General features: G+C 47.2%; 2 protein-coding genes across 14 annotated transcripts in view; one reads left to right on the top strand and one right to left on the bottom strand.

The window, feature by feature from the left end:
- C21H20orf96 (chromosome 21 C20orf96 homolog) overlaps positions 1–27909 on the bottom strand; it is a 68694-nt gene that overhangs the window by 10386 nt on the left and 30399 nt on the right. For 8 of the 13 annotated variants that reach the window (XR_010125155.1, XR_008496070.1, XM_054466846.2 and 5 more), the window contains 7 exons: positions 26362–26480; positions 21680–21838; positions 21008–21107; positions 19903–20060; positions 19721–19822; positions 19470–19556; positions 18663–18781 (listed from right to left, as the gene is read on the bottom strand). Coding sequence is in view for 11 of the 13 variants with exons in the window: in XM_054466846.2 (XP_054322821.1) it covers positions 18663–18781; positions 19470–19556; positions 19721–19822; positions 19903–20060; positions 21008–21107; positions 21680–21838; positions 26362–26480 (844 nt within the window). In the remaining 2 variants the exon portion in view is untranslated. The other 5 variants (XM_054466847.2, XM_054466843.2, XM_054466844.2 and 2 more) reach the window with 2 other exon arrangements.
- Positions 430–3848, top strand: DEFB132 (defensin beta 132). Its single transcript, XM_054466854.1, has 2 exons — positions 430–542; positions 1834–3848. Exons 1-2 carry the CDS (start codon positions 485–487, stop codon positions 2061–2063), a joined length of 288 nt encoding a protein of 95 aa, XP_054322829.1. The 5' UTR covers positions 430–484; the 3' UTR covers positions 2064–3848.

Here is a 27909-nt window from a genome sequence, read left to right as displayed (position 1 = left end):
TCTTTATGTACTTGTTCAATTATTCCCATTAAACAAAAGCCCAAGGTACAAAGTTTCTGAGTAAAAAAATAGGCACATTTTAAGGCTTCTGATATATATTGCCAAATTGTGCTACAAAAGAAAAACTGTACCAATTAACACTCCCAGCAACAACGCCAAGAGAATGCTAGTTTCCCTACATCTCACCAACACTGTCTGGAATGCATAGTTTTAGAGATGAACGCTGGGAACCGACACACTCTTTGCTCTACCTCTCCCCCTCCTAACAGTCTAGAACACAGGTGCTCAATAAATCAATCCAGGCTCCAGTCCAGTAGACATTCTGATCTAATCTGACTGCTCTGGGTAACGAAAAGTCTCCCTTGGTTCACTGCCCAGTATCCTGGCATCATGTGGATCCTATAAAGGCAGTAGCTCCAGGCACATTACAGAGGGACCCAACTCCATTAAACCACCACCAGCTCCCCAAGCCACCCCTTCAGCCATGAAGTTCCTGCTCCTGGTCTTGGCAGCCCTCAGATTCCTGACCCAGGTGATCCCAGGTAAACTGGATAAATAGGAGGAAAGGAAAACTGGGAACGAGGAACACTAGCAGATCTGGTTGCTCTGGTGATAGATGAGCCAGGTTGGGTGGAGGCAGGGCTCACCCCACTGAGTTCCAGCCTAAGGTAGAGATCTCCTAACAACCACCACTAGCCTTGATATCCCACACCCAAACACCACCCTATATAACCTTTACAAAAATTTGTTTTCTATTCTAAAATGATAGTCACCCTCAACCTGAACCAAAATATCTTCTTTCACTTTATGTGAGCTCCTTATATCTAACCTCCTAAGACACACTGAAGGCTTCTGTCATCACCATGTGCATCCATTGAGATCAGCCCTGGGTTGGAGCTCAAAGGAGATTTTGAGCCTAGAAGGAAGAGATTGAGGTTCCCGTCCCTATGCTCAACAGACAGCTGGCAGGTGGGGGATGGAAGTAGACCTCTTAGAGGGCTAGTTCCCACAGGATGGTAAGCAACGGGTTCAGCTCAAATGCTGGGGCTAGGAGATAAGCAGGGTCAGAAAGAGAGAGACAGACACACAGAGAGAGATCAGAGGAGGGCCAGGCAACAGATGTGAAGAAAGCCAAAGAGGCCTGAGGGTGCTCTGAAGAGGCCCCTGCTGTGAGCCAATGGCAGACACAGAGCACTGAGGCAAACAGATTTCACCAGATGGTGAAATGGTGCACAGCACTGTGTGAATGCAAAAATGCCCTGTCACTAGCAACCATTATTTTCTTTTTAATGATTTTGGAGAATGATTTGACTCCTCCCACTTTGCCCCAGGTTGACTGATATTTACAGTTTTAGAGTCTACGAATACAAGTAAGGTAGAAACACCTTAAAAGGGAGCCTGTGGGGTGAGCGAGACTAGCCCCATTTCTCCCTTTTGAGTATCCAAGCTCCTCCCTGACCATGAAGACCTGCTCCCCACCCCTGTTTTTACCCATGAAGACCTGGCTCCCCACCCTTGTTTTTACCCATGAAGACCTGGCTCCCCACCCCTGTTTTTACCCATACATCCTATTCTGTAGTATCAAATTTAGCAAAAAGCTTCAAAGATGCAGATACTGGCAAAGAAGAAGAGCTCCTCAGACAGAGTTCCCCAAGGCCATCAATCCAGGAAGATTTTGTCTCCTCATCACTGGCTTTCCCAAGTCTCATTTGCACAACATCCTAAGGACACAACTCAGAACAAAAAGCCAAACACTCCCATCTGGCGCTGACGTGTTAGCGGTCCTGTGCTGCTTCTAACCACGACTTCTCTGTCTTGTCCTCTCCCATACAGCCAGTGCAGGTGGGTCAAAATGTGTGAGTAACACCCCAGGATACTGCAGGACATATTGCCACCAGGGGGAGACAGCACTGTTCATGTGCAATGCTTCCAGAAAATGCTGCGTCAGCTACTCCTTCCTGCCGAAGCCTGACCTACCACAGCTCATCGGTAACCATTGGCAATCAAGGAGAAGAAACACACAAAGGAAAGACAAGAAGCAACAAACGACCGTAACATCATAAGAACTACTGCTATCACCTCCACCAACTCAAAGAAATATCATTTCCACAGTTCCAATTCCTCCTACGTTGTTGAGAACTAACCAAGGCTCCTCTTTATGGGGCAGATATCTATAGCCAACCCCAAAACTTCTATCATTCTGTCATTCATCTAATAACTAATTTGGAGTTTGTTTCTATCTTACGAGAACAATCATCATGCAGACTCGTCCACAGGGGATCGGTCAGTTTGGGTCCTCCAAATGAAAAATGTCAAGACGGAATTGGACATGCAAAAGATTGACTGGGAGAACACGCCTCTGATGGACAAAGGTGAGACAGAGCAGCCACAGGCAGGGAGAGCCTTCAGACTGCAATGCTGGCCTGATATGTATCAAAGGAGAGAGGGATACAGGAGGATTGAATAGAGGGAGACTGAGACTGCAGCTCTAAGAAAGTCTCAGCCAAACAGGTGGGGAGGCCCAAAGCAAGGCTTGCCCCTCAGAGGAGCTCACACAGGGCAGGAATAGCCAGGTTCTCATATCCCAGGGGTTGAGTCTTTGGCTGAGAACAGCCCCTGGAGAAATGGGGTGACTGCTACCATAGGTCTGGAAGTATGACAGCTTGAGGCTGTCCACCAACTATCTCCTTGAAGCAAGTTCTCTTGAAAGGAAATCTGAACAGTGCACCCCCATGGCTGCCACAGAGTATAAGGAGGGAGAGAAAGGAGCTGAAAGTCTAGGTTTGGTCAGCTAGGTAGACTGACTTGTGAAGTATTTATTTATTCATTTGAGTAACAAAGCAGACAGAATACATAGCCACCATTGGTAGTACACCCAAAAAACAAGGATGGCATGATGCTGGTGACTCAAACGTTCCTACCCATGGTGTCAAATTGGCATAATCCTCTTGGGAAGCTGTGCAGAAATAAGCACAGAGAAGCAGAACTCTACTTTAATCCACTAAACATTACTTCTGGGAATTGGCTCATCATAAATTATCCAAGAGAAGCACAAAGTTATGGGCACAAAGGTTTTCCATATAATATTATTTAAAATGCTGAGAAAATGAAAAAATCTAAATGGTGAAATATTATATGCTAATGCCGTCTATAAATACAAATAGAAAGCCTATAGAATAATGGAACATAATAACATTATTCAAAATTGCATTTATGCTGTAGTTGTCAAAATTGTCTCCTTATATTATACAAAACTCATGAAAATTATGACTTTTTTGTTTGGTTGGAAAGCAGAATTATGCATAAATTTCCTCTTACAGTTTGATGCCCATTAGTTTTATATAATATTTATTTGATAGGTACTAACTTCTATCTGAGAAGAACAAACCAAAACACTCAGGCCTAAATAATTAAAAACAGTCCTAAAAACTAGCAAACCAGATAAGAAAAGACGTTAATGCCCATTCCCTAACTTATATCTTAGACCAAAATTAATTCTAGATGGTTTTAAAATGACAGTGTAAAAGTAAAGTATTAAAAGATTGTGTGGTCAAATATTCAATTTAAGAGCAAGGAAATTCTTATAAATATAACAATAGAGGCAGAACTCATGTAAGAATAAATTGATTAGGTGGTATTAAATATTAAGTTCTTGTGTATGTCAAAAGATATCATTTTGAAATTCATCCATCTTATTGGGTATTGCAGGAGTTCATTCCTTTTTGTTTATAAATACTCTTCCGTCATATGAGTAGTATTCATTTGTACACTGATTTGTTGATGGACATTTGGGTTGTTCCCAGTTTATGGCTACTACAATAAAGCTTCTATGAACATTTATGTACAAATCTTTGTATGAATGTATGTTTTCATTTCCCTAAGGTAAATACTTAGGAGTAGAATGTCTGAATCATATGGTAGGTGAATGTTTAGCTCTTTTTTTTTTTTTTTTTTTTTGAGATGGAGTTTCGCTCTTGTTGCCCAGGCTGAAGTGCAATGGCGCGATCTCGGCTCACTGCAACCTCCGCCTCCCAGGTTCAAGCAATTGTCCTGCCTCAGCCTCCTGAGTAGCTGGGATTACAGGCATGCACCACCCCCCCATCCCCCCCCCCGCTGGCTAATTTTTTTATTTTTAGTAGAGACGGGGTTTCTCCATGTTGGTCAGGCTGGCCTCGAACTCCCGACCTCAGGTGATCCGCCTGCCTTGGCCTCCCAAAGTGCTGAGATTACAGGCTTGAGAATGTTTAGCTTTTTAAGGAAATACAAAATTGTTTTCCAAAATGGTTGTGCCAGTGGATGTGCCCATCAGCAGTGTGTGAAAGTTCCAGCTGTTCCTCATCCTCACCAGCATGTGATATGGTCAGTCTTTTGCATTTTCATCATTCTAATAGATGTGTGGTGGTATTTCATTATGCTTTCAATTTGCATTTTTTAAATAACTAGTTACCAAAAAAGTATATTCTGTATGATTCTATTTACATAAAGTTCTTTAAATTCTTTTAAAATTACATAGAATTCTTTAAAATAGAAAGTAAGAATCTAACGACAGAAAGCAGATCACTGGTTGTCAGGGGATGTGAAAGGTGCATGGAGAGGGCTGAAAGAATGTAAAAGTACCTTGGGGACACTTTGAGGGGTGATCAGTCAAGATACATTCATAGGCCGGGCGCGGTGGCTCACCCCTGTAATCCCAGCACTTTGGGAGGCCGAGGCGGGTGGATCACGAGGTCAGGAGATCAAGACCATCCTGGCTAACACGGTGAAACCTCGTCTCTACTAAATATACAAAAAATTAGCCGGGTGTGGTGGTGGGCGCCTGTATTCCCAGCTACTCGGGAGGCTGAGGCAGGAGAATGGCGTGAACCCAGCGGGTGGAGCTTGCAGTGAGCCAAGATCACGCCACTGCACTCCAGCCTGGGTGACAGGGCGAGACTCTGCCTCAAAAAAAAAAAAAAAAAAAAAAAGATACATTCATAATCTTGATTGTGGTAATGGCTTAATGGGAGTGTACATAAGTCAAAAAATTACCAAATGGTAAACTTTAAATGTGTTCAGTTTATTGTATGTCAATTTTAACTTCCAAAAAAGCTATTATTTTAATAAATAAATCTCACAATGAAACAGAAAAATTAAAGTATCATAAATAGTTTAAAGACATATGACAAACTGAGACATGTGATGAAGTATTGATACCGATAAAATATAACAAGTTAATATGAAGCAACAGGGAAAACACGAAACCCCTAGTAGAAAATGAAAAAGTGACATGAACTAGCTTTTTAACTCCACAAACGGCCTGAAAAATGGGAAAAAATCTGTCTGACTTGTGATCAAATAAATGCAGATTAAAACTACAATGAGATCTTGTTTTTTACCTATCAGATTGTCAGAGAATTAACAAACCCAAGTTTGACAAGGCATAAATTGAAATGTCTTATCATCAGATGCTCCTGTTTATAACTAAATATGTCAATTCTGGAAGACATTTATCTATACACCTTTCAAAACCCTTAAAAATGTTTATGTTCTGTGGCTCAGAGACTCTACTTTTAGGGATATATTCTGGGGAAATAATTAGAGTTCATATCAAAAAGATTAATGTATACACAGCACAATCATAGCAGCGTAGTTTAAAGTAGTGAAGAGGCAGTGGTGTAAGATGGCTGAATAGAAGCCTCCACTGATCATCCTCCCCACTAGAACACCAAATTTGACAACTATCTACAGAAAAAAGTGCCTTCATAAGAATAAAGTACCTAGTTTTAACTTCATATCACTTAACGAGGCACTGAGAAGCTAGGAAAGACAGTCCTGAATTGCTGACACCACCTCTCCCCAATCCTCAGGCAGCAGCTGTGTGGTGTGGAGAGAGAATATGTGTACTTGCAGGAGGGAGAGCACAGTGATTGTGGGATTTGACATTGGAACTCAGTATTGCTAACACCAGGCAGAACTCAGCAGGTGCCTAGAAAGGGATCATTTAGACCATCCCTAGCCAGGGGGGAAATCACCCATCCCAGAGGTCGGAACTTCAGTTTCAGCAAGCCTCACCACCATGGGCTAAAGAGCTCTGGGGTCCTAAATAAACTTGAAAGGCTGTATAGGCCACAAGATCTGCAATTCCTAGGCAACTCCTAGTGCTGTGCTGGGCTCAGAGGCAGTAGATTTAGGGAGCACTCAACCTAGTGAGACACCAGCTGGGGTGGGGGTGTGTGTGTGTGTGTGTGTGATTCTCATGCCTCAGCCTCCCAAGTAGCTGGTGGTGGCAGTGGCGGCCCATCTGGAGTGGACTCCGCCATCAAGCCAGCTGCAGTGGGGAGGGACAGCTGGGGCTGCACATTCCACAGAGCTGCAGAGCTGGGGACAATGAGAGCCCCAAACCTTCCAAGCTGGTGCAGCAGGAGCTCCCCAGGTGCAACTGCAGCCACTCAAGTCGCGGCTGTGAACCCCGGCCTCCCTGTGCTCTTGTGGGTGCTGGGAGCAGGCAGGGGCCCTGCCCTTTTGGATACAGCTGCAGGCGCCCAAACCATGGCTGCGGAAACAGACATCTCTACACTCTTGAGGGTCAGGGAAGTCCCCACTGCCCTCACAGGCTTAGAAGTGCCTGCTCCCACAGCCTGGCGTCTCCCTGCTGTCAGTGCCCACTCTAATCTTGGAGCAAAGTTGAGGCCAAGCCCAGGTGCTGTCATAGCCTGCTGGGTGTGCACACGCTTGGGGCAGTGCTGACATACCAGCCCCCTGCCACCTCGGACCCCTACAGACCTTGGGTGCTGACGAGCATAGGAGGAAAGCCGAGGTGGGGCTGAGGGCAGCTTGGCACTGGCCTGTAGGTGCCCCTCGGCACCTACAGCCTGGGTGCCATGAATGGCAGTAGGAGTCTTCTCAGTTCTGTCTCCCTCCCTTCAGTGTGGATGAAGGGGTAGAAATGAAGTACAGCATCCTGTCTTTCCCAGGGGTCATGTTGCATCCTTTAATGGTTTACCACTGACAGCACTATCAACGATTTGGGGATTGTGTCTCGAGGAAGCAATTTACCTAAATTTCATGTATCAATGAAACTGTTTTTCCTTATAGTTTTAATTATTTATTTTATAAAATAAATAGGCTTTTAATATATAATGAAAGCCTGTTAATGTTAACATGCAAGGATTGAAAGAATACCTGTTGGACTGCAAGATGGCTGCTCCCTCTACCCTCAGCTTCAACTGGCCTGTCAGCCAAGCTTTGATTTCCTAGGCAGAATATAAAAGAATTCCTCTCTGTGGTGGTCCAGGAGACCAAGGGAATTTGGGGAGGTGATAGAACTGCACCCTGATCATGCTAGTGGTGAAAACTTGTGCAACCGTACACCCAAATGTCATCTTTTTTACTGTATGTTAATTTTAGAAATCAAAAAGTAAAAGATGCAATCACAAAAATATCATTTGGTGGGACAAACTTATTCAGTATATGAAGATAATAGAGAACTTTTATACAAAAGTGGCTCTTATAAAATATTAATATAAAATATTAAAATATAAATTCTCAAGAGCTATAACTTAAACTTCTGTTAATTTAGGTAAGCAATTCTCCTATGAAAAGACCTAAGGATTCTTTCCTTTTCTTTTCCTCTTGTCTTCTCATTTTGCTGCAAGGAGCAGCCTTAAAGCTGACTGAAACAGTTATTGTGACCAGCATGTAATGCTTGAAAAGATGAAAATCCAGCTTTAAATATGCTCAAACTCAATAATTTTTTTTTTTTTTTTTTTTTTTTTTTGAGATGGAGTCTTGCCTTGTCACCCAGGCTGGAGTGCAATGGTACGATCTTGGTTCACTGCAACTTCCGACTCCCAGATTCAAACGATTCTCCTGCCTCAGCCTCTTGAGTAGCTGGGATTACAGGCACCGGCCACCAAGCCCAGCTATTGTTTGTATTTTTAGTAGAGATGGGGTTTCACCATGTTGGCCAGGCTGGTCTCGAACTCCTGACCTCATTATCTGCCTGCCTTGGCCTCCCAAAGTGCTGGGATTAAAGGCATGAGCCACCTCAATAACTTTTTAATAGGTATGTGCTTAGTTTATTCATGTTTCTTTGCTAGTTTTTTTTCCCTGCGAAGAAGAAGAAGAAAAATAATTTTAAATCTTATTTGAAGGATGATTGTACACTGATTGTGTTATTGGCCTTGGAAAGGAGAGAAGGAAGAAAAGGAGTAGGAAAAGGGAAAATATCTTAAGAGGTTGTACTGTTAATCTACTTCCAGGCAGATTTTAACCACTAAAGCTAAAATGCTATTATGAAATTGAATATTTCAATTGAATATTGAAAATGGTATAATGGTGCTGGGTACGGTGGCTCATGCTTGTAATGCTAGCACTTTGGGAGGCCAAGGTGGGTGTATCACTTGAGGTCAGGAGTTCGAGACTAGCCTGGCCAACATGGTGAAACTCCATCTCTACTAAAAATACAAAAAAAAGCCGGAAATTGCTTGAACCTGAGACGCAGAGGTTGCAATGAGCTGAGATCATGCCACTGCACTTCAGCCTGGGCAACAGAGCAAGATTCCATCTTAAGTAAATAAATAAATAAATAAATGAAAATGGTATAGTGGCCTGAAGATGCAGGGGCCCATGATGAAGAACGTGGATGGCCCCTAGAAGCTGAAAGCAGCCCCCAGGTGGCAGCCAGCAAGGAAGTGGGGTCTTCAATTCTACATGTGCAAGGAACTGAATTCTATCAACAACCTGAATGAGCTTGGAAGCTGATTCTTCCCCAGAGGCCGCAGATAAGAGCTCAGCCTGCTAGAGGCTTGAGAAAGGGGAAAGTGACTTTAAAAGTGTAACTCGAGGGAGTTCCAAAAGGCTAAGTGATTCGGTGAATCTAACAAACATGTTAAAATGCATAAAGTTCTGGTGTGGGGGAAAGGGGAGGGAGAGCATTAGGACAAATACGTTCTTTTCTGAGTTCTGGCCAGGAGGCTTCTTGATCAGTTCAAATTGTTACAAAGTTCAGCTGGAGGTTTCTTTCTCCTCTGGGCCTCTGGCAGCCCTCCTCAAGGAGCAATCCGTTTCCTTCAGAGGGTCTGTGGGTTCTCTTGGCTTTCCTAATGCGTTCCTGCAGTCCTTCTGAAGCAAAACTTAATGATGCGAACCTCCACACGCTGCTCTGTCCGTCCGACTGGGAGCTGCAATCTAGTCCTGCCTCCCATCTGCCATGATCCCTGGTGGTTTTTGACTACAGCTCAATTGTTTTAGATTCCATGTATAAGTGAGAACATGAAGTATTTATCTTTCTGTGTTTGATTTATTTCACCTAGCAGAATGTGTAATAAACATTTAAAAAAAGAATGTGTAAAATCAGGTAGTGATCACAGCTACAAAGAAAATAAAACAGAGTGATGGATGGAAAGTGATGGGGAGGAAGAACCTGGTTAGAAATGGTGGTCAGGCAAGACCTCTCTAAGAAAGGAAAAGAGCAGACTGCATAATAAGCAAGCCACGTGAAGACCTTGAGGACAACATGCAAAGCTGATGACCCACCGGCCCTGCAAAGACCGGGCAGGAAATAAGCTTGGTTGGCGAGAAGAAGGAAAGCTGGAGGGAGTAGAAATGGGGACAGGAGCTGAACGCTGGGAGAGGGGGCTCAAAGCCAGCTCGTGTAGGCAGGGACTGGGCACTAGCAATGCGTGCAGAACAAAGGCCTCTCTCTCTTTCGCCACACTAAAGGCCAAAATGGTCATCTCCAATTGCGAATTCTGCAATAAAATGAGCCCTTGGCGACTTACAACCAGGATGCATTCCACACCGCTCCCCAACGCCCCACAGCCCGCCCTTGAAGCTGTTGGCTGATTGATTTGTGCCAGTCTTTACCGCCATCTGCCGGCAGTACTCGGTATACCCGCGCCCTGGCGGTTGCACACGTTGTCTAAACGCGGGTACACCAGACATTTTTCAGGGCCTTGCCAAAGACCTCCCAATGTCTATTGGCGTCCTAGACACAAGAGATCCAGGTCGAGACTCACACTTCACAAGATACACAGACACGGGCCTTAGGGAACAGGAAATTCCATGAAACTTCCATTTACCCAATTAGCCGGACTCACTGAGCCCCAGAATAGGGTTTTCAACCAACTCCTACTAGAATTAAAAAATAATGTGTGGTATAGATTGGAATAATAGACATTGGAGGCTACAAACGATGGGAGGGGGAGAGGGGTGGGGGTTGAAAAATTACCTATCGAGTGCAACATTCACTATCCGAGTAATGGGGCACTAGAAGCCCACTCCACCACTATGCAATATATGCATTTGTACCCCGTAAATCTATAAAAATAAAAAATACATTAAAAATAATAACAATGTCTGGTCATCTAAATAGTACCTCTACAGCTTATTAAGTGCTCTGGAGACGTCCCAGTTGCCTGTCCTTCCCATTAAAGGTGATATCCAGTGCTGATTTCCCCTTCAACCTCGGGTTCCCATAAACCTCTTCTTTCTCACTCCTGCTGCCCTCCGGTACTCCAATAAAGAATGATAGATGGGCCGGGCGCAGTGGCTCACGCCTGTAATCCCAGCACTTTGGGAGGCCAAGGCGGATGGATCACCTGAGGTCAGGAGTTGGAGACCAGCCTGGTCAACATGGTGAAACCCCGTCTCTACTAAAATACAAAAATTAACCGGGCGTGGTGGCGGGCCTCAGTAATCCCAGCTACTCAGGAGGCTGAGGCAGGAGAATCGCTTGAACCCGGGGGCGGAAGTTGCAGTGTGCAGAGATTGTGCCACAGCACTCCAATCTGGGCGACAGAGCAAGACTCCGTCTCAAAAAAGAAAAAAAGAAAACAGTCCCAGTATCATCCACGTGCATGTGCATGTAGGTGTATCTGCCTGTGAGAGCTGCGCACGCGGCACTGAGTACCTGGGAAGACACCCACGTACAGATGCTGTACATGTGTGGGGTCACTCTCTGGCGCATTCGGAGGCATGAGGGCTACGTGCAATGTGAGGGAACCTATGTCCGGGCTTCCTTTCTTGGTTTTCCTCCTCTGAACTCATGCATCCCTTCACAAAAAGTCCAGCTCCTGGCTAAAAACCTATGTGTGATTTTTCAGCCCAACCACAGGCAATGACAGGTTTTACCTGGCAGGCCTCACAGCTGAGTTGTGCACAGCTGATGCGTTGCAGTCTTTAAAGACAGTTGCAGACACAGACTCAGGCCTCCTGGACAGTCGACCTCTCAACACACATCTCAGCTCCCAACCCAGGTCTTCATTCAGACATGTCTTCATTGCAGTGGGGTAGGCCTTCGGCCAGGACCTTCTTATCATGGGGAGTGGAGAATCCTTGAAGACACTTTCCTTCATGCTGACTCAGAAGTTTTCCCACTCTCCCTTCCCCACGCCATCCCTGGCCCCCAGCTCCGTACAACTGCAGGAGCCTTTTTGTTGGAAGCTTTTCTGCAGTGAGACCAACCCCACACCTATGCTCATCCACCCGACCCCAGATGGCATCATTCTATGAGGAAATTAGAACAGGTGGATCTGTGTTCTACAAAATCAAACAAACCAGGTTCTCTGGTTTAGCCTCTTTCTTGTACTGTAATAACAAGAGATTTGGGGCTTGGCTATTACTTGCTTTGACTTTTTTTGTTTTGAGACAGGGTTTCGCTCTGTCACCCAGGCTGGAGTGCAGTAGTGCGATCTCGGCTCACTGCAACCTCCACCTCCTGGGTTCAAGCAATCCTCCCACCTCAGTCTCCCTAGTAGCTAGGACTACAGGTGCACACCATCATGCCCAGCTAATTTTTATATTTTTTATAGAGACGGGGTTTCACCATGTTGCCCAGGCTGGTCTCAAATTCCTGAGATCAAGCAATCCACTGGCCTCAGCCTCCCAAAGTGTGAGGAGTACAGGCATGAGCCACTATGCCAGGCCATCATTAATCAGCTACTCCAGCACTTGCCAGTTCAGCTCTCTCCTGCTCAGCTGAGCTCCTGATTGTACAGCGGTTAAGAGCAAACTGCCTCTGCCACTTAGTAACCTGGCAACTTGAAAAATCACTTTGCCTTTTCATCCTTTGGTTTCTTCATCTGTAAAATGAAAATAACAATAAACAATACCTACTTCATAGGGTTGTTGTTGTGAGGATGTAGTGAGTTGATATATGTAAAGCATAAAGTAGGTTCCACTGAAGCATTTGCTATTGTGTTCAACATGGTCCATTTCTGCTTGGAGATCCATGTGGCTCTGGGGAGTATCTGTTGGCTCAGCCTAGGCCACGTGTTCCACCTTAACCATCTCTTCCCTGCTCCAAGGTAGAGCCCGTGACCTGAACTAAACCAGCAGGCACGCTCCACCTCCAAGACCAGCTCAGGGTGGGCATGTAATATAAGCTGGTTCAATTAGAGTGAATCTTTTTTTTTTTTTTTTTAAGACGGAGTCTCATCCCCTGTCACCCAGACTGGAGTGCAGTGGCACAATCTCAGCTCACTGCAACCTCTGCCTCCCAGGTTCAAGCAATTATCCTGCTTCAGCCTCCTGAGTAGCTGGGATTACAGGCGCCTGCTGCCACGCCCAGGTAATTTTTGTATTTTTAGTAGACACAGGGTGTTGCCATGTTGGCCAGGATTTTCTCGAACTCCTGACCTCAAGTGATCCACCCACCTCGGCCTCCCAAAGTGCTAGGATTACAGGCGTGAGCCACTGTGCCCAGCCCAATTACAGTAAATCTTAATACATTGGCTGAAAATTCTGGGACACAGCCAGTCTCTCTTTCTAACAGGACACATACAAGGACCTGCACAACTCTGGGAGATGCTGGCATATTGGGGCCACAAGCAGTGCTGACCTGAAGAAATGGGCAACACCTCAGAAAACAAAGTAGATAAATAGAAACCAAGTCCTTGGTGCCATCACTTGATTTCTGGATAAAACCTCACCTAAGCTATTTATTGACCTGAGCCCTTCATAGTTTAGGCCAATGTGATTTGGTTGTTTTGTTACCTGTAACCAAGTATCTTAACACAAAGTGGATCTGTGAGTGACTAGAGCCTCTTGGGGGTTGTAGCAATCTAGGTCCCCAGAGAGGCCAACTCGGAGATGGAGTGTAGGGTGCAGAACGTTGATTAATGAGTGCTCTTGGAATCAACAACTGAGGAAGACAGAAATATGCAGGACTGGGCACAAGGAGAAGTCCAGCTGCAATGCAGGCCCAAGGGTAGTTGCAGCTGAGCCTTCAGGAAGTTCTGGAGCCAGAGTAGCCCTTCTGAGTTGTTCCAAGCACTGAAGGCCTAGCAAGTTCCCAGGAGTATTAAAATCAATAAGCCTGTCAGCCCCGACAATGCCCTCAACAGGTCTGGGCACAGATTGGAGAGAAGCTGGGCTCCCACTGCACCACGAGGGAGTGGCCCAGAGCCACAAAGCCACGGAGACTCAGGCAAGGGGTTCCTCCAGCACTTCTTCTGGAGAAGTTTTGAGCCCCAGATGCAGTTAGCACAGTTGCCCGCCCCTTATCATAAGATGAAGTCCATTCCCACCACATCTTCTGCAAGGCCTAGCTGGGGACCCCGAGATACTGGCAAAAAGCAAATGTAAATCCAGCTTTATTGGTAAAAAAGGAATAGCAGATTTAATTGGAAATTCCCACCTGGCCCAGCAGCACCAACCAGAAAGAAGGGAAGAAGAGAGGAAAAAACTGCAGGAAGGAAAGAAAGGAGGGACAGAGGGAGAGGAGGAAGGAAGGAGGAGGGAAGGGAAGGAGGGAAGAAGGGAGGGAGGGAGGGAAAGAAAGAGGGAGGAAGGGCAGAGGGAGCAGGGAGACTGTAGATCAGGGTCTGAATGGAGCTCCAGTCCTGGAAGTAAACGATCCAAGGCTCCAGGTGCTGGGAACAGAGAGCAGAAGGGGAGGGTGGCCCACAGCACTGACATCTAGAAGGGTAGTGGCTCTTCCACAGGAATGTTAAGGATGACATCCATGTCTGGGGTGCACCTGGTGGGAGGCAGCACAGAGGGCCATGAGAGACCAGGGGTGGCGGTGTGGGAGCACCCGCTCAGAGGAGCCCTGCTCTTTAGAACTCTGGTACCTACTTGGGTTGGGGGGCAATCCCAAAATATAATCTGTGACCTATCTGTGACCTCAAAGCCCAACTGTGCATACACAAGCATACACACACACACATACACATCAAAAATGGAAAAGAAATGAGTTTGGCTGGACGAATGTTCCCCCGACAAGTCTGAGGTCAAGAGGGAGCAGGAACTCAGCTCTGAAATGCTGAGGGCCCTCAAGATGATCACTGGCTTTGGAGTGAGGATGACAGGTTTGATAACTTGACTCCGCGTCACCTTGAGCACGCTATTTCTACTCTCCCCGCCTCCCTCCTTCAGTTGGCACTTAAGTGAAAAGCACTCATTAAGTGCCAGACCCCAGGTGAGCCTCAGTTTCCTCATCTGTCAAATGGGTTTAATATTCTAACCTCAGTCATTGGTGGAGAGATTAAATGAGACCATGCCAGCATGTAATAAGTGCTCAGTAAATGACAGGCATTATTATTTCCATGAAAGTAGCAAGAGAGATGGATTCCCATCAGCAATATATTCCCCATTGCAGGGACCAGCACAAACATTTAAGAGGCTGAAGGATTACATTCTCTTTCACTCTCTTTTCTCTCTTCCAAGGAGACCATCCTCTCTCGTGGTTTCAATAATCTACTGATACATATGAAGTATTTAGGCAGGAAATGTCAGGATACTTGCAATTTACAAATACTATTCAAAAAAAAAGAATGAACATGAAGTCAATATGGAAAAAAAAACAATTTCTAAATCTAGATGGGCAAAACTGGCTATTCATTATATCATTCTCTCTACTTTTCTTTATATTTGAAATTTTTCATAATAGTAAAAAAAAAAGTTCATCTCTATGCAGCAACACCTAAATTTCTACTTCCAGCCAATATCTGTCCTCTGAGATCTACATTCATCTTGTAAATTGCCCACCCAATGACTCCAACTTGGTACCTCATATAAACCAAACTTACTGTCCAAAGTCAGCTGTATGGTTTTTGGTTTGTTTTGAGACATGGTCTCACTCGGTCACCCAGGCTGGAATGCAGTGGTGCGATCACAGCTCACTGCAGCCTGGAACTCCTCAATTGATCCTCCTGCCTCCCAAATAGCTGGGACCACAGGTATGTGCCACCACATCTGGCTAATTCTTTTATTTTTTGTAGAGATGGAGGTCTCACTATGTTGTCCCCCTGGTCTCGAACTCCCAACCTCAAGCGATCCTTCTTCCTCAGCCTCCTAAAGCACTGGGATTACAGGTGTGAGCCACCATGCCTGCCTCCAAGTAAACTTTTGACTGTGCCTATATACACATCCCTCACCCTGTCCCAGCCTTCCCAATCTCTGCATTTGACATCACCACCACCCCATTACAAAAGTCAGGAACCCAGGGGTTATTCTTGATACCTCCCTTTCCTGTACTTCCCAAGTCATACAAGTCCTTCTTACCTCCCTAAATATTTCTCCAATCCATCTATTTCTCCCGTTTCTTCTGCCACACACTTAGCCAGGCCACTCCCCACGTTCCCCGGGACAACTGCCCTCACACCCACTAGAATTCCAGCTGCCACTCTGGCTCCTTGCCAATCTCATCCCCATGCTCTTTCCTTTCCTTTCCTTTCCTTGCCAATCTCATCCCCATGCTCTTTCCCTTCCCTTCCTTTCCCTTCCCCTCCCCTCCCCTCCCTTCTGCCCCCTTCCCCCCACCCCCTCCCCTCCCTTTCTTTTCTTTTTCCCTTCCTTTCCCCTCCCCTCCCCTCCCTTGCTTTTCTTTTCTTTTTTCTTTTCTGAAAGATTCTTGCTCTATTACACAGGCCAGAGTGCAGTAGCACCATCTTGGCTCACTACAACCTCTGCCTCTAGGGCTCAAGCAATCCTCCTGCCTTAGCCTTCACTGTAGCTGGGACTACAGACGCACGCCACCATGCCTGGCTAATTTTTGTATTTTTTGTAGAGATGGGGTTTCACCATGTTGCCCAAGCTGGTCTCGAACTCCTGGGGTCAAGCAATCCTCCCACATTGGCCTCCCAAAACGCTGAGATTACAGGAATGAGCCACCACACCCAGCCCACCATGCTCTTTTCAAACTGACTTTTTTGGAATACAAATCTGATCATGTCACCATGTGGCTTAAGATCCTTTGCTTCTGGGATCAGGCAGAAAATCTGGGCCTATAGGGTACTGCATGGAGGTCCCTAGGGGCTGAGTTGCCCTGCTCCCTTCCCGCCACTCTCCCTGTCACTCTGCATTCCAACCACACTGGCCTCACTCAGCTCCGTGTCAATGCCAAGTTCCTTCCAACCACAGCTCCTTCACAGCTCAAGGCTCAACATGCGGTTGGTTCATAGAGCAGCAGCATAAGCATCACCTGGGAGCTTCTTAGAAATGCAGAATCAGGCTGGGCATAGTGGTTCACGCCTGTAATCCCAGCACTTTGGAAGGCCAAGGCAGGCAGATCACTTGAGGTCAGGAGTTTGAGACCAGCCTGGCCAACATGGCAAAACCCCGTCTCTACCAAAATTAAAATAAAATTAAAATTAGCCAGGCATGGTGGTGCACACCTGTAATCCCAGCTACTCAGGAGGCTGAGACAAGAGAATCACTTGAACCCAGGAGGCGGAGGTTGCAGTGAGCTGAGATGGCGCCACTGCATTCCAGCCTGGGAGACAGAGCTAGACTCTGTCTCAAAAAAAAGAAAAAGAAAGAAAGAAAGAAATGCAGATTCATGAGCCCCACTGAGACCTACTGACTTGGAATCTGCTTTTTAACATGATCTCCAGGTGTTTCCTGGGCATGTTCCAGTTGGAGAGACTCTGCTTAACAGCGTGTCATTTCCACTTTTTAGGAGGGAAAATCTGCTTCCTTGCTCCTGGTGTTCCCTTCCACGTGGAAGGGCATCCATGAGTGTATTGCTCCTGGCCTCTCTCTGCCCCTTTATATTCTGCTTTTGGAAAGGCGGTATGACCACCAGAATGGTGAGTGTGAGGAGAGGAAGGGGACACAGGGAGCCCAGACTCTTCCTCTCTCAGCAGCAAGCAACCCGAAAGGACTCCACTCTTCTCTGCCCCAAGGCCTGGCTCCATGTGGGTCCAGCTCCACCACGATCGGGTGGTTCAGTTTGCCTAATTCTGGGTTCACTATTCAGAGACCAACATGCCTAGAAATATAAGCCACAGCCTCTAAAATCAGCTTTACCAGAATACAGGTGATAATCTGGCCCACATGCACCTTACCCCTTTCAGTGTCATTCACTGTGTTCACAGCCCAGGTGAAGACAAGTGACTATTTATTACATCCCCTGGAGACCCTAGCACCACCCCCTAGAATTGCTCTTCCTTCAGCTCCCCCATCAGTCTCCTTCGCTTAGTGAATTTCTATGCATCCTTCAGGCCTCAGTTCAAATGTCACATCCTCAAGAAAACCTTCCTTGACTGCCCAGACTCACTGTCCTAACAGCTGCTTTCTTTTTTTTTTTTTTTTTTTTAATTTTTTTTGAGACAGAGTCTCGCTCTGTCACCCAGACTGGAATGCAGCAGCATGATCTCGGCTCACTGCAACCTCCACCTTCCAGGTTCAAGCAATTCTCTGCCTCAGCCTCCCGAGTAGCTGGGATTACAGGCACCCACCACCACGCCTGGCTAATTTTTGTATTTTTAGTAGAGATGGGATTTCACCATCTTGGCCCGGCCGGTCTTGAACTCCTGACCTCGTGATCCACCCACGTCAGCCTCCCAAGGTGCTGGGATTACAGGTGTGAGCCACCGTGCCCAGCCCCTAAGAGTCACTTTCGCAGTGGCATGTACTCTACTCAGTAGCTCCAGGCTCTGCTGCAACTCCACATTTATTTGTGGCTCATTATCAACTCATGTCCACTTCCCTCTTTGGTCCCATGAGGGCGGGACCGAGGACTGTTTTCATTCACATGGTGCCTGGCATTCAGAGGCACTTCATAAATCCAATAATATTTTGGCTTTGGGCTTTTTGGAAATACAAGAAAAGGAAGAGATGGCGATAGGAGAGGAGAAGGAAGGAAAAGGACAGGAGGGAGAGACAGACACAGAAAAGAAGAAAAACTAAAGAATTTGCAAATGCTAGGCTCTGCCACACACGGTCCTGTGGTGTCACCATGGAGAGGTAAGCCTGGGGGACCCTCAACCCAACCACAGAGGCCTTCTCCAAGGCAGGGCAGGCAAAGAATTGGTTTGGGGAGGCAGTCCTTCCCCAGAAACCTGCCAAGTGAAGAGGACATCCTTCTCTCCTTGTGGAGTGTCTTCCAGACTATTCTTCCCTGAGGCTAACCACCCCACTCAACTCTGCCTTCCTCAAAAACCCAGAAGTGGAAGGCTGTACCCATTTGGTTGATACATGGGATCTGGGAACTAGAAGGGCCCTTAGAGATCACACACCCAGCCTGCTGTGTACAGATGGGAATTGGAGGCCTTTGCAGAGATGGGAAAGGTCACATCTGCCCCTGGTCAGTGGCAGATCCAAGGTGGAAACCCAGGCCCCTCCCTCCCTGTACAGGGTTCTGCCATCCACACCAGGCTGCCTTCCCCAAGAATAGAGAGCCTCTGTGAGCTCAGAGTGTGGCTGGTTTAAGAGGCAGTGGCAAAAAGATCACATACTTGGGTCTCCGAAGCAGAACATCCTCAAATATGACCTCTCGGGCTTCCCGGGTCTGGGCTTGGAGCTCTTCCACCTCGGCCCTTAATACGGACATGTTCTCCTCAAACTGGTCAATAAACTGAGAAGAAAGGCACAGCACGGGAGAAGGGAGAAGCCAAATGGCCCCCAACCAAAGGGAGAAAAGCCAAAATGAACGAGGAGCAAAGCTATCTGGGGAAATGGTATGGGCTCTGTCACTGGGACTTGCTGGACTCCAGAGAGGGCACTTCCCCATGCAGGGTGAGGCTGGCTCCCAAGTTAGTGACAATATTCAGTGGTGCTGAAACAGGTGAGGGATCATGGAGAATGGAGATAGGTTACAAAGTGGCAGGGAATGATCAATCATGGGAATGAATGGAGGCTGGCAGAGATAGTGAAGGGCATGCACATTAAAAACCGATGAAGAGGCAAGATAATGACAATTAATTCAAGAAGGCAGTGATGGTGAAGTTCATTAACACTGATAATGGGTGATGGGCAGTGACAAGAAACAAGGGGTAAAGATGCACAGTGGTTAATGGCTGAATAGGTGATGCTTGATGATGTTAGCAATGCTGGCTAATGAGGCAAGGCCTAGGTCAGTGCCAATCACCTTCCCAGATGAAAGACAAGTGACAGTAATGGCACCGGCAAGGAGGGAGGCCAACACCAGAGTCAGAGACCTCCTGAGCGCCAGATCAGGAGAAGCCTGACTCATTCCCACAGGCCGTGGGGACTGCCCACCCACTGCTGCCCTACAGGGACCACCACCTTCCTTGCCCACGCACTTCTCTGAACCTTTGCATGCATTTCAGGAAGTCCTGGCTTTCCCACATCTTCTGTAGGAGAGCCTCTTCATAGGGACGCTGGGTTTCCTGTGGAGAAAGATGATGTCTGGCCCCCAGGTGCCTCTTCCTGGGCAGCAGAACATGGTAGAGACTGATGAGGCTGCAGTGGGCCTGGAGGCAGAGGATGGGGAAGAGGGCGGGGTGGGGGTGAGAACTGGATCCCCCCTCCCACACAGCAACTGGCTACTCACTGCCACCACAGAACTCAGAATTTTTTTCTTCTTCTTCTGAATCTTGTCGGACAAGGACTCCAGGACCTTTCTGCGCATCTCACTGAGGTCATCCAGCTCATCCTGGGAGCCAGCAGAAGGGTGTTGGCCACCAGTCCTGCCTCCCACACACTCTGGTGGGGGAGGGGCAGGGGCTCCCCTACCTGCTGGCTGTCCTTAACCTGCTGCAGCTGGCGCATAAGGGTGGAGATCTGGACAGACTTGATGGAATACTCATGGTCCATGTAAGTGCTCAGGAAGTTCACTTCCTCCTGGGTCTTCTCAATCTTGGCATTCAGCTGCTCTGCCTGCTGCTCTAGACCTGGGGAGAGGTTAGGGAGGTCGGCAGGCACAGGAGGCAAGACCTTCCCTCAAGCACCTGGGCCCCAAGAGGCCCAGGAGGCAAGGTCTCCTTGGCCAGTAATTGGGGTCTGGGCTGAGGCGAGCTCACACAGGGCTGGGAGGTGGTTAAAAGTTAAGGCTCTAGAGGGTTTTCCACCCCTGCAGGAGAAGAGGCAATGCTGGGTAGGAAAAAGCAAGGGAATTGGTGCATGATCCCTAGACTAGTCCCCACTCTGCCACTGACTTGCGGTGTGGCCCTCGCCAAGACTGTCCCTCTCCAGACTTCAGTCTCCTCAGAGACACACTCAAGGAAGTGAGACCAGGCAGATGGGGTGACAGTGGCTCCCAAGACACAACCTATGGCAGGATTAAGACAAAGTCTCTCCTGTCTTCCTCCAGAGAGAGATCCCCGATGTCTGGGGTTGCCTGATCCACCGCCCCTCTGCTCAGCAGGTGTGTAGTCTGCTCAGGGAAAAGGAACCACAGGCCAGGCAGGATGGAAGCCAGCAGACCTAGGTTCTAGCCCAGCCACTGACTCCCAGAAGGACCTTGGCAGGAAACAGAGCCAGGCTAGGATTGGATTCTGGCTCCTAGCTATATAACCTTCCACAAGCTACTTCACCTTTCTTAGCCTCGGTTTCATCATCTGTAAAATGGGAGGACAGCTTCCCTGCCTCCAAGTAGTTGCAATGACTGAGTGTGTGCCTCTAACAATGCAGACATTGGTAGAGACCCAGATACGGGGCCTGGAAAGAGCTAAGTGTTGGGTAAGTAGGCTATTTGCTCTGTATCTTAGCCTTCCCATCTGCCTAGAAGAGAGACGATGGGGCTGAGGGTTTCTGAATGGCAAGTACAAGGTGAATGCTCTGCTGCTGACCTCCCCAAGGTGCCGGGGGGAGGGTCAAGGAGTTCGCCAGGGATTCTTACGGCTCATCTTGCATTTCTTCTTTTCTTCCCACTCCTGAAGCTCAGACTTCAATTGCTGCAGCCTCTTCTTGTTTGAATACTCCAAGATGTCGATGATGGTCTGCGGGAGGGGTGGGGTCAACTCACCCACAGGCTCTGCTGGCTCTCAGAGGCGGCCACCCAGCACTTCCTCAGAGGAGTCCCCAATCCCAACCTCACTCCCAGAAACCTGACCAGAGGCTAATCGGGACAATAACAGTGTCCACCCATAGGATTGTTGTAAGGACTATATAAATACATACAGATCGCTTGCTATTACACGTAGAGGTGTTTGCAAATGCTGTTGGTGGTAGCAGCGACCTCTGTTGCACCGGTACAATATGTGCCAGGTAAAGCCCCTCTGGGACGGGTGCTATTGTGCCGCATTTCACAGAGCTCATGGAGGCAAAGTTAACTCAAAGTCTCCTGGCCAGTGAGTGCTGGCGCGTTGGGATGAAACCCATCTCGGTCCTCTTGCAAAGCCCAGGTGAGGGGAGTGAAGGGTGAAGAAATGCGTCTTCCAGTTGGAGGAAGCAGCCTGTGCAGCGGGCAGGGAAAAGCAGGAGAGGGCGCGCGCGTGCGCGGAGGGAGGGAAGGAGGGCGGGCGGATGCCGCGGGCACGGCCGGCGCCGAGGGCAGAGGCGCGGGTCTCACCGCCAAGATGTCCTGCTGGTGCAACAGGGCCCGCACGTTCAGGGTCGTGCTGTTCTCCATGTCCTGGATGGTCTCAATCAGCTCCTCGTTGAGCTTGGTGAGGAAGTTCTCATGGCTTTGGAGCTCTCGCAGAGCGGTCCTCCCGTTCCTGAGCATCGTCTGCGGGCAGAGGGAAGAGTAGAGAGGCGGCGCTGCGCTCTGCCCGGCCGGAGCCCCCGAAAGCCCGTGGACCGCCGCCCCAACCCCACCAGACTCCCGCCCCCTTGCGGCCTTCTGCTGGTAAATGCGGCCCAAGCTGGGCGGCGGTTCCCCATTGTCTGCACCGCCCGGGAGCTCCGGGATTCTCATCCTTTCGGAAACGCACGTGTACCCATCATTTCACATCCCTGAGGTGCGGGTGCATCTTACAATTGGTGGCGTGTCACCACCATCTAATCAACAAATATTATTATTAGTGGGTAAAGATGTGCCTTAATATCAATGGCTTCTCAGAATCAATGAAATATATAAATAATAATAAGGGCCGGGCGGGGTGGCTCACGTCTGTAATCCCAGCACTTTGGAAGGCCAAGGTGGGCCGATCACGAGGTCAAGAGTTCGAGACCAGCCTGACCAACATGGTGAAACCCCGTCTCTACTAAAAATACAAAAATCAGCCGAGCGTGGTGGTGTATGCCTGTAATCCCAGCTACTGGGGGTGCTGAGGCAGGAGAATCGCTTGAACCTGGGAGGCGGAGGTTGCAGTGAGCCGAGATCGCGCCACTGCACTCCAGCCTGGGCGACAGAGGAAGTTTCTGTCCCAATAATAATAATAAACGCCCCAGGTAGGTAAGAAGGTGGCAGAGCGACCGCCATGTCTGGAGGAGAAGCAGGGGAGGCAAAATGGATGATAAACGTCAGCATTTCCTGGCAGGCCGCGGAGTCAATGAGTACTCTCATTTCACATAACAGCCCCCTGTGGAACAAGGAGGGTCTGAGGGTTAAGTGAATCCCCTAAGGTTACACCCAGCAGGTGCATAAAACCTACAGTAACAATAACAATAACAATTGTTGAGGGCCCTCTACATGCCAGGCCAGGTGCTGTGCCTTGCTCTGCAGGTGGCACATGGTATCTGTTCACCCTCCAACAGCTTTATGTTTACTAACTCTGTTTTGCTGATAAGTGGAGGCTCAGAGAGTTTAATAACTTGCCCAGTGTCACACAGTCAAGAAGTGGCAGGGCTGGAACTGGAAAGCCAGACTTCTGAATCCCAGTGTCTGTCTTTCCACTATGCTAAAACAAGAACTACAAGAGCCTTAAAAAAAAAGTTTAAGAGCCTTAAAACTGCAAGGCATGGCTGAACCACGTAGTGACTAAGACTTGGATGTTGAACCTAGACACACCTTGGTTCAAATCCCAGCTCAGTCACTTACCATCTAAGAGAATCTGGGCAAGTTAGTTAATGTCTCAGAGCCTCCTTATATTCATTCTAAAGGTAAGGAAACTAATACCTGTTTTAGAGAACTGCTGTAACATATAAATGAGATTGGACAGGTGCAGTGACTCACGCCTGTAATCCCAACAATTTGGGAGGCCCAGATGAGAGGATCACTCAAGGCCAGAAGTTCAAGACCAGCCTGGGCAACATAGTGAGACCTCATCTCTACAAAAAATAAACAAAATTAGCTGGGCATGGTGGTTTACGCCTACAGTCCTAGCTACTCAGGAGTCTGAGGTGGGAGGAATGTTTGAGCCCAGAAGATCGAGGCTGCAGTAAGTCGAGATTGTGCCACCACACTCCAGCCCGGGTAACAGAGCAAGAACTTGTCTCAAAAAGTAAGTAAATAAATAAATAAATAAATAAATAAATAAATACCATTTTAAAAAATTAAAATGTTAGCTGGGCATGGTGGTGTGCACCTATAGTCCTAGCTACTTGGGAGGCTGAGGCAGGAGGATCTCTTGAGCCCAGGGGTTTACGGCTGCAGTGAGCTATGATTGTGCCATTTCACTTCAGCCTGGGTGACAGAGCAAGACCTTGTCTTTAAAAAAACAAAGAATAAATAAATGAGATGAAATTCACAATCAAGCCACTTAGTGAGAGTGCACTCATGTGCACTCAGTGAACAATAGCTGATACTACTCTCTCTGGCTCTAACCCTCTACCCCTACCATAAATATCTGCTCTTTTATTTGTTCCTGTACTTCTTCATTTCTCCGTCCTTTACTAAAAACTACCCCTTCCTAGCCCTCAGTTCCTTTATTTCTCATATAACAGCAATCATGCTGATGTATTGAGTGCTTACTATGTGGCTGATACTGTGCTAAGCACTTCATGCGCACTGCAGCACATCAGCACATCATCCTCACAGCAAGACTAAGAGATGGGCACTATTATTAGGCCAACTTTATAAAAGTGGACAGCAGTCAGGCACAGTGGTTCACACCTGTAATCCCAGCACTTTGGAAGAGCAAGGTGGAAGGACTACTTGAACCCAGGAGTTAGAGCCCTGGGCAACAAAGGGAGATCCCATCTCTACAAAAATTAGCTGGGCATGATAGTGCATGTCTATAGTCCCAGCTACTCTGAGAGGCTGAGGTGGGAGGATCACCTGGGCTCGGAAGGTCCGGGCTGCAGTGAGCCATGATCATGCCACCGCGCTCCACCCTGGATGACACAGCGAGACCTTGTCTCAATCAATCAATGTGGACACCAAGGATTAAATTCAGTAACTTATTCAAGGTCACACATAGCAGAGCTGTCATCCTTGAAGTCTTGGCTCCTAGCCACTCCACTATCTTGTCTCCACATCTCCAGACCAAAATACCCAGAAGTATCTTGTGAAAAATGTTATTCTCCAAGTCCTGGGCCCACTGAAACAGCAGCACTAGGGTTTCAGTTCAAATGTCACCCACCTTAGCAGCCTCTCGTTAGCACCTAAACAATTACTGCCACACTCTCCTCCATGCCTCCAGCCCCCTAACCTTATTCTTAGGCTTCTCTTTAGCTCTTATCATCATTTCAAATATCTTTCTCTTGTTGATTGTCAGTCTCCCCCATTCAACAGAATGGAACTTCCCTAAGATCAGAAGCCACATTACTGGTGAATCCTCATACTCAGAACAGAACCTGGCACATGGTAGGTGCTCAATCAATATTTGTTGATTCATTAAATGAATGAAAGATTGTAAGAGACAGTATTAAGAACTGGACTGGTTAGGAGCACAAGTTTTAGAGCCAAATTGTCCATGTTCAGCTTCTACATCAATCAAAAACACCTAAACCCCTCTAAAGTTACAATAAAAATAACAGAAATGGCTGGATGTGGTGGCTCACACACCTATAATCCCAGCACTTTGGGAGGCCAAGGCGGGCGGATCACCTGAGGTCAGGAGTTGGAGACCAGCCTGGCCAATATGGTGAAACCCCATCTTTACTAACAATCCAAAAAATTAGCTGGGCGTGGTGGTGGGCACCTGTAATCCCAGGTACTCAGGAGGCTGAGGCAGGAGACTCACTCAAACCTGGGAGGTGGAGGCTGCAGTGACCTGAGATCTTGCCACTGCACTCCAGCCTGGGCGACAGAGTGAAACTCTGTCTCAAAAAAACAATAAAAAAAAAACTAACAGAAATATGCGTTCCTCCTTTAAGAATACTGGGCCACCTCTAAACCATTTTGCAAGATAAAAGGTTAAAGGGGGAAAAAAGGTTTCAAAGCAAATTGTATTTTCCCTTGTTCTTTATATAGTGGTAGTAGTCATTGTTCTTTGAGCTATTAAAAATTTTCTTGAAGAATTATTCTATAGTATTTTGTAGTCTTTATAATACTTAGTATTTTACTTTCTGCTATGTATGCTAAGGACTTGTCTTCCTTTAAGCATTTCAAATACTTTGAAACATTGTTCAGATAATTACAGAAGCCATAAAACAATGTATAGAGAGGAAATTAATTACCTACAGTTGTATCGATTGATGTGAAAATTTTAATTGTCAGTTTCTAAGGCTTGCTTCAAAGTACACTGTATGAAAGTTTAATTTATTGGAATTTTTTTTTTTTTTTGAGATGGAGTCTCACTCTGTCTCCCAGGCTGGAGTGCAGTGGCACCATCTCAGCTCACTGCAACCTCTGCCTCCCAGGTTCAAGTGAGTCTCCTGCCTCAGCCTCCCAAATAGCTGGGACTACAGGTGTGTGCTACCACACCCAGCTAATTTTTGTAGTTTGAGTAGAAACAGGGTTTCACCATGTTGGCCAGGCTGGTCTCGAACTCCTGACCTCAAATGATCCACCCACCTAGACCTCCCAAAGTGCTGGGATTACAGGCATGAGCCACCACACCCGGCCAAGTTGCTGGAAATTTTAAGATAAATAAGCCACTAGATCGTGTTCCTAATGCAACAAAATAACAAGCAATTCTGATTATTTCTTGAGTCTTAAACAGAACAGCAAATGCTTTGTTTAACTGGCTTTGACCCCTGATCCTGCCATTTCCTGGCTGTGTGACCTGGTGCATGTCATTTATCTCCCTGCACCTCAGTTTCCAGGTTTGTAAAATAGGAACGAGGATAAGCATGCTCACACAGTTCCTGTGAGGAAGAAATGAATCAAGTCTGGCACCCACGAAGTTCTCAGCACATGTTTGCTAGAGCCATCATCCCCGTCCCTGTCCTGGGCCCAGTGTCCAGGGAAGATGTGCCTCATACCTTCATTAACCAGATTTTGGCATGCATCTTCCCAGGGTCCAACTTCCGCCTTCTATGTAGTTCTCTTGGATTCTTCGGCTGGCAGCTTGTCACCACCATAGTGGGCTTGGAGTGAAACACTAGGGGTAGACAGGAAAGGACAGGGAGAGAGTGAGGGTCCAGGCAGGCCTGAGGCCAGGTTCCCGAGAGTGCACCATTAATGAAAGGGGAGCCAGACCCCAGCTCCACCCTCTGGCTGCCTTATAATGTGACACTAGACTGAGGGTGAAATTCACACCCTTCACTAAGCTCCCAGGACATACTCTGGGCCTCGATATAAGGGAGAGACAAGCCCAGGTGAAAGCAGTAACTATGGACATGGACAGAGGGGAGGGCGGGGCAGCCAGGAACCCCGCTCTCAACTGTCCAGTCAGAAAGAGAGTCGGGAACTCCCACTCCTTGTGTCTTTCCAGTAGCTACTGCAGCACAGGACAGCAGAAAGACCAGAGTCTGGCAGGCCTGAATCCAAATCCCTGCTGTCCCACCAACCTGGCTGACAGAAGGCCTGATGGGGTAGGGGTTAAGAACAAGAACTAACGAGCCAGACAGTCCAAGTTTAAATCCAGGCTCTTGGCCAGGCATGGTGGCTCACGCCTGTAATCTCAACACTTTGGGAGGCCAAGGCAGGCAGATCACCTGTGGTCAACAGTTCAAGATCAGCCTGGCCAACATGGTGAAACCCTGTCTCTACTAAAAATACAAAAAATGAGATGGACATGGTGGTGGGCACCTGTAATCCCAGCTACTTGGGAGGCAGAGGCAAGAGAATCGTTTGAACTCGGGACGCGGAGGTTGCAGTGGTGCGAGATCATGTCACTGCACTCCAGCCTGGGTGACAGAGACTCCATCTCAAAAAATATATATAATCATAAAAATAAATTTTTAAAAAATCCAGGCTCTGCCTTCTACTAGCTGTGTGACCTTGAGCAAGTCAAATGACCTCTGTGTCCCTCCATTCGTCCACCTATAAAATGGGAATAATCATCATGCCCACCTCATAGAGTCTTCGTGAAGATGAAAGAAGTTACTATACCTTAAAGGTGTTTGGAATAGTGCCTGATGCATATTCAGTGCTGGATACACATTACCAGTTGTTACTCTTACTTCTAGTGACCTGAGAAGTGGGACCACAACACCAGACGAAGGCACAGCAGCTAGGCAAAACTCCAACTGGCTGTCTCTGAAACACTCTAAGAGCTGTGGTTCTGCCAGATACGGAGTATAGGCATTTGGGGGGCATATTCTTAGAATCCCTGTTTCCTCTCCGCCTGTCGTGCAATGACATGAGACAAATCACCCAGGTGGATCCAGCTCTACTCTCAGTCCCCACCAAAATCCCTGCTTCAGGTACAACCCCGCTCATCTGGGAAAGATATTAATCTCTTTAATAGATCAATGTCCTTCATCCTGAGAAATGCTGGCATTAATTATGGAGATGATTAAGTAAATTAATTTTGTGTTTAATTTATAAATTACCTGTATATATCCAGTTTTTAGTTGTATTGTATA

The sequence above is a fragment of the Pongo pygmaeus genome, chromosome 21, assembly GCF_028885625.2.
Source record: "Pongo pygmaeus isolate AG05252 chromosome 21, NHGRI_mPonPyg2-v2.0_pri, whole genome shotgun sequence".
In the NCBI taxonomy this organism is placed as follows: Eukaryota; Metazoa; Chordata; class Mammalia; order Primates; family Hominidae; genus Pongo; species Pongo pygmaeus.
The sequence above is the reverse complement of the archived record's forward strand: the minus strand, read 5'-3'. Positions and strand labels throughout refer to the sequence as shown.

Coding starts and splice junctions, on each gene's coding strand:
- DEFB132 (XM_054466854.1), top strand. CDS start 485: ATGAAGTTCCTGCTCCTGGTCTTGGCAGCCCTCAGATTCCTGACCCAG. Junction 543..1,833: donor CCTGACCCAGGTGATCCCAG/GTAAACTGGATA, acceptor TCTCCCATACAG/CCAGTGCAGGTGGGTCAAAA.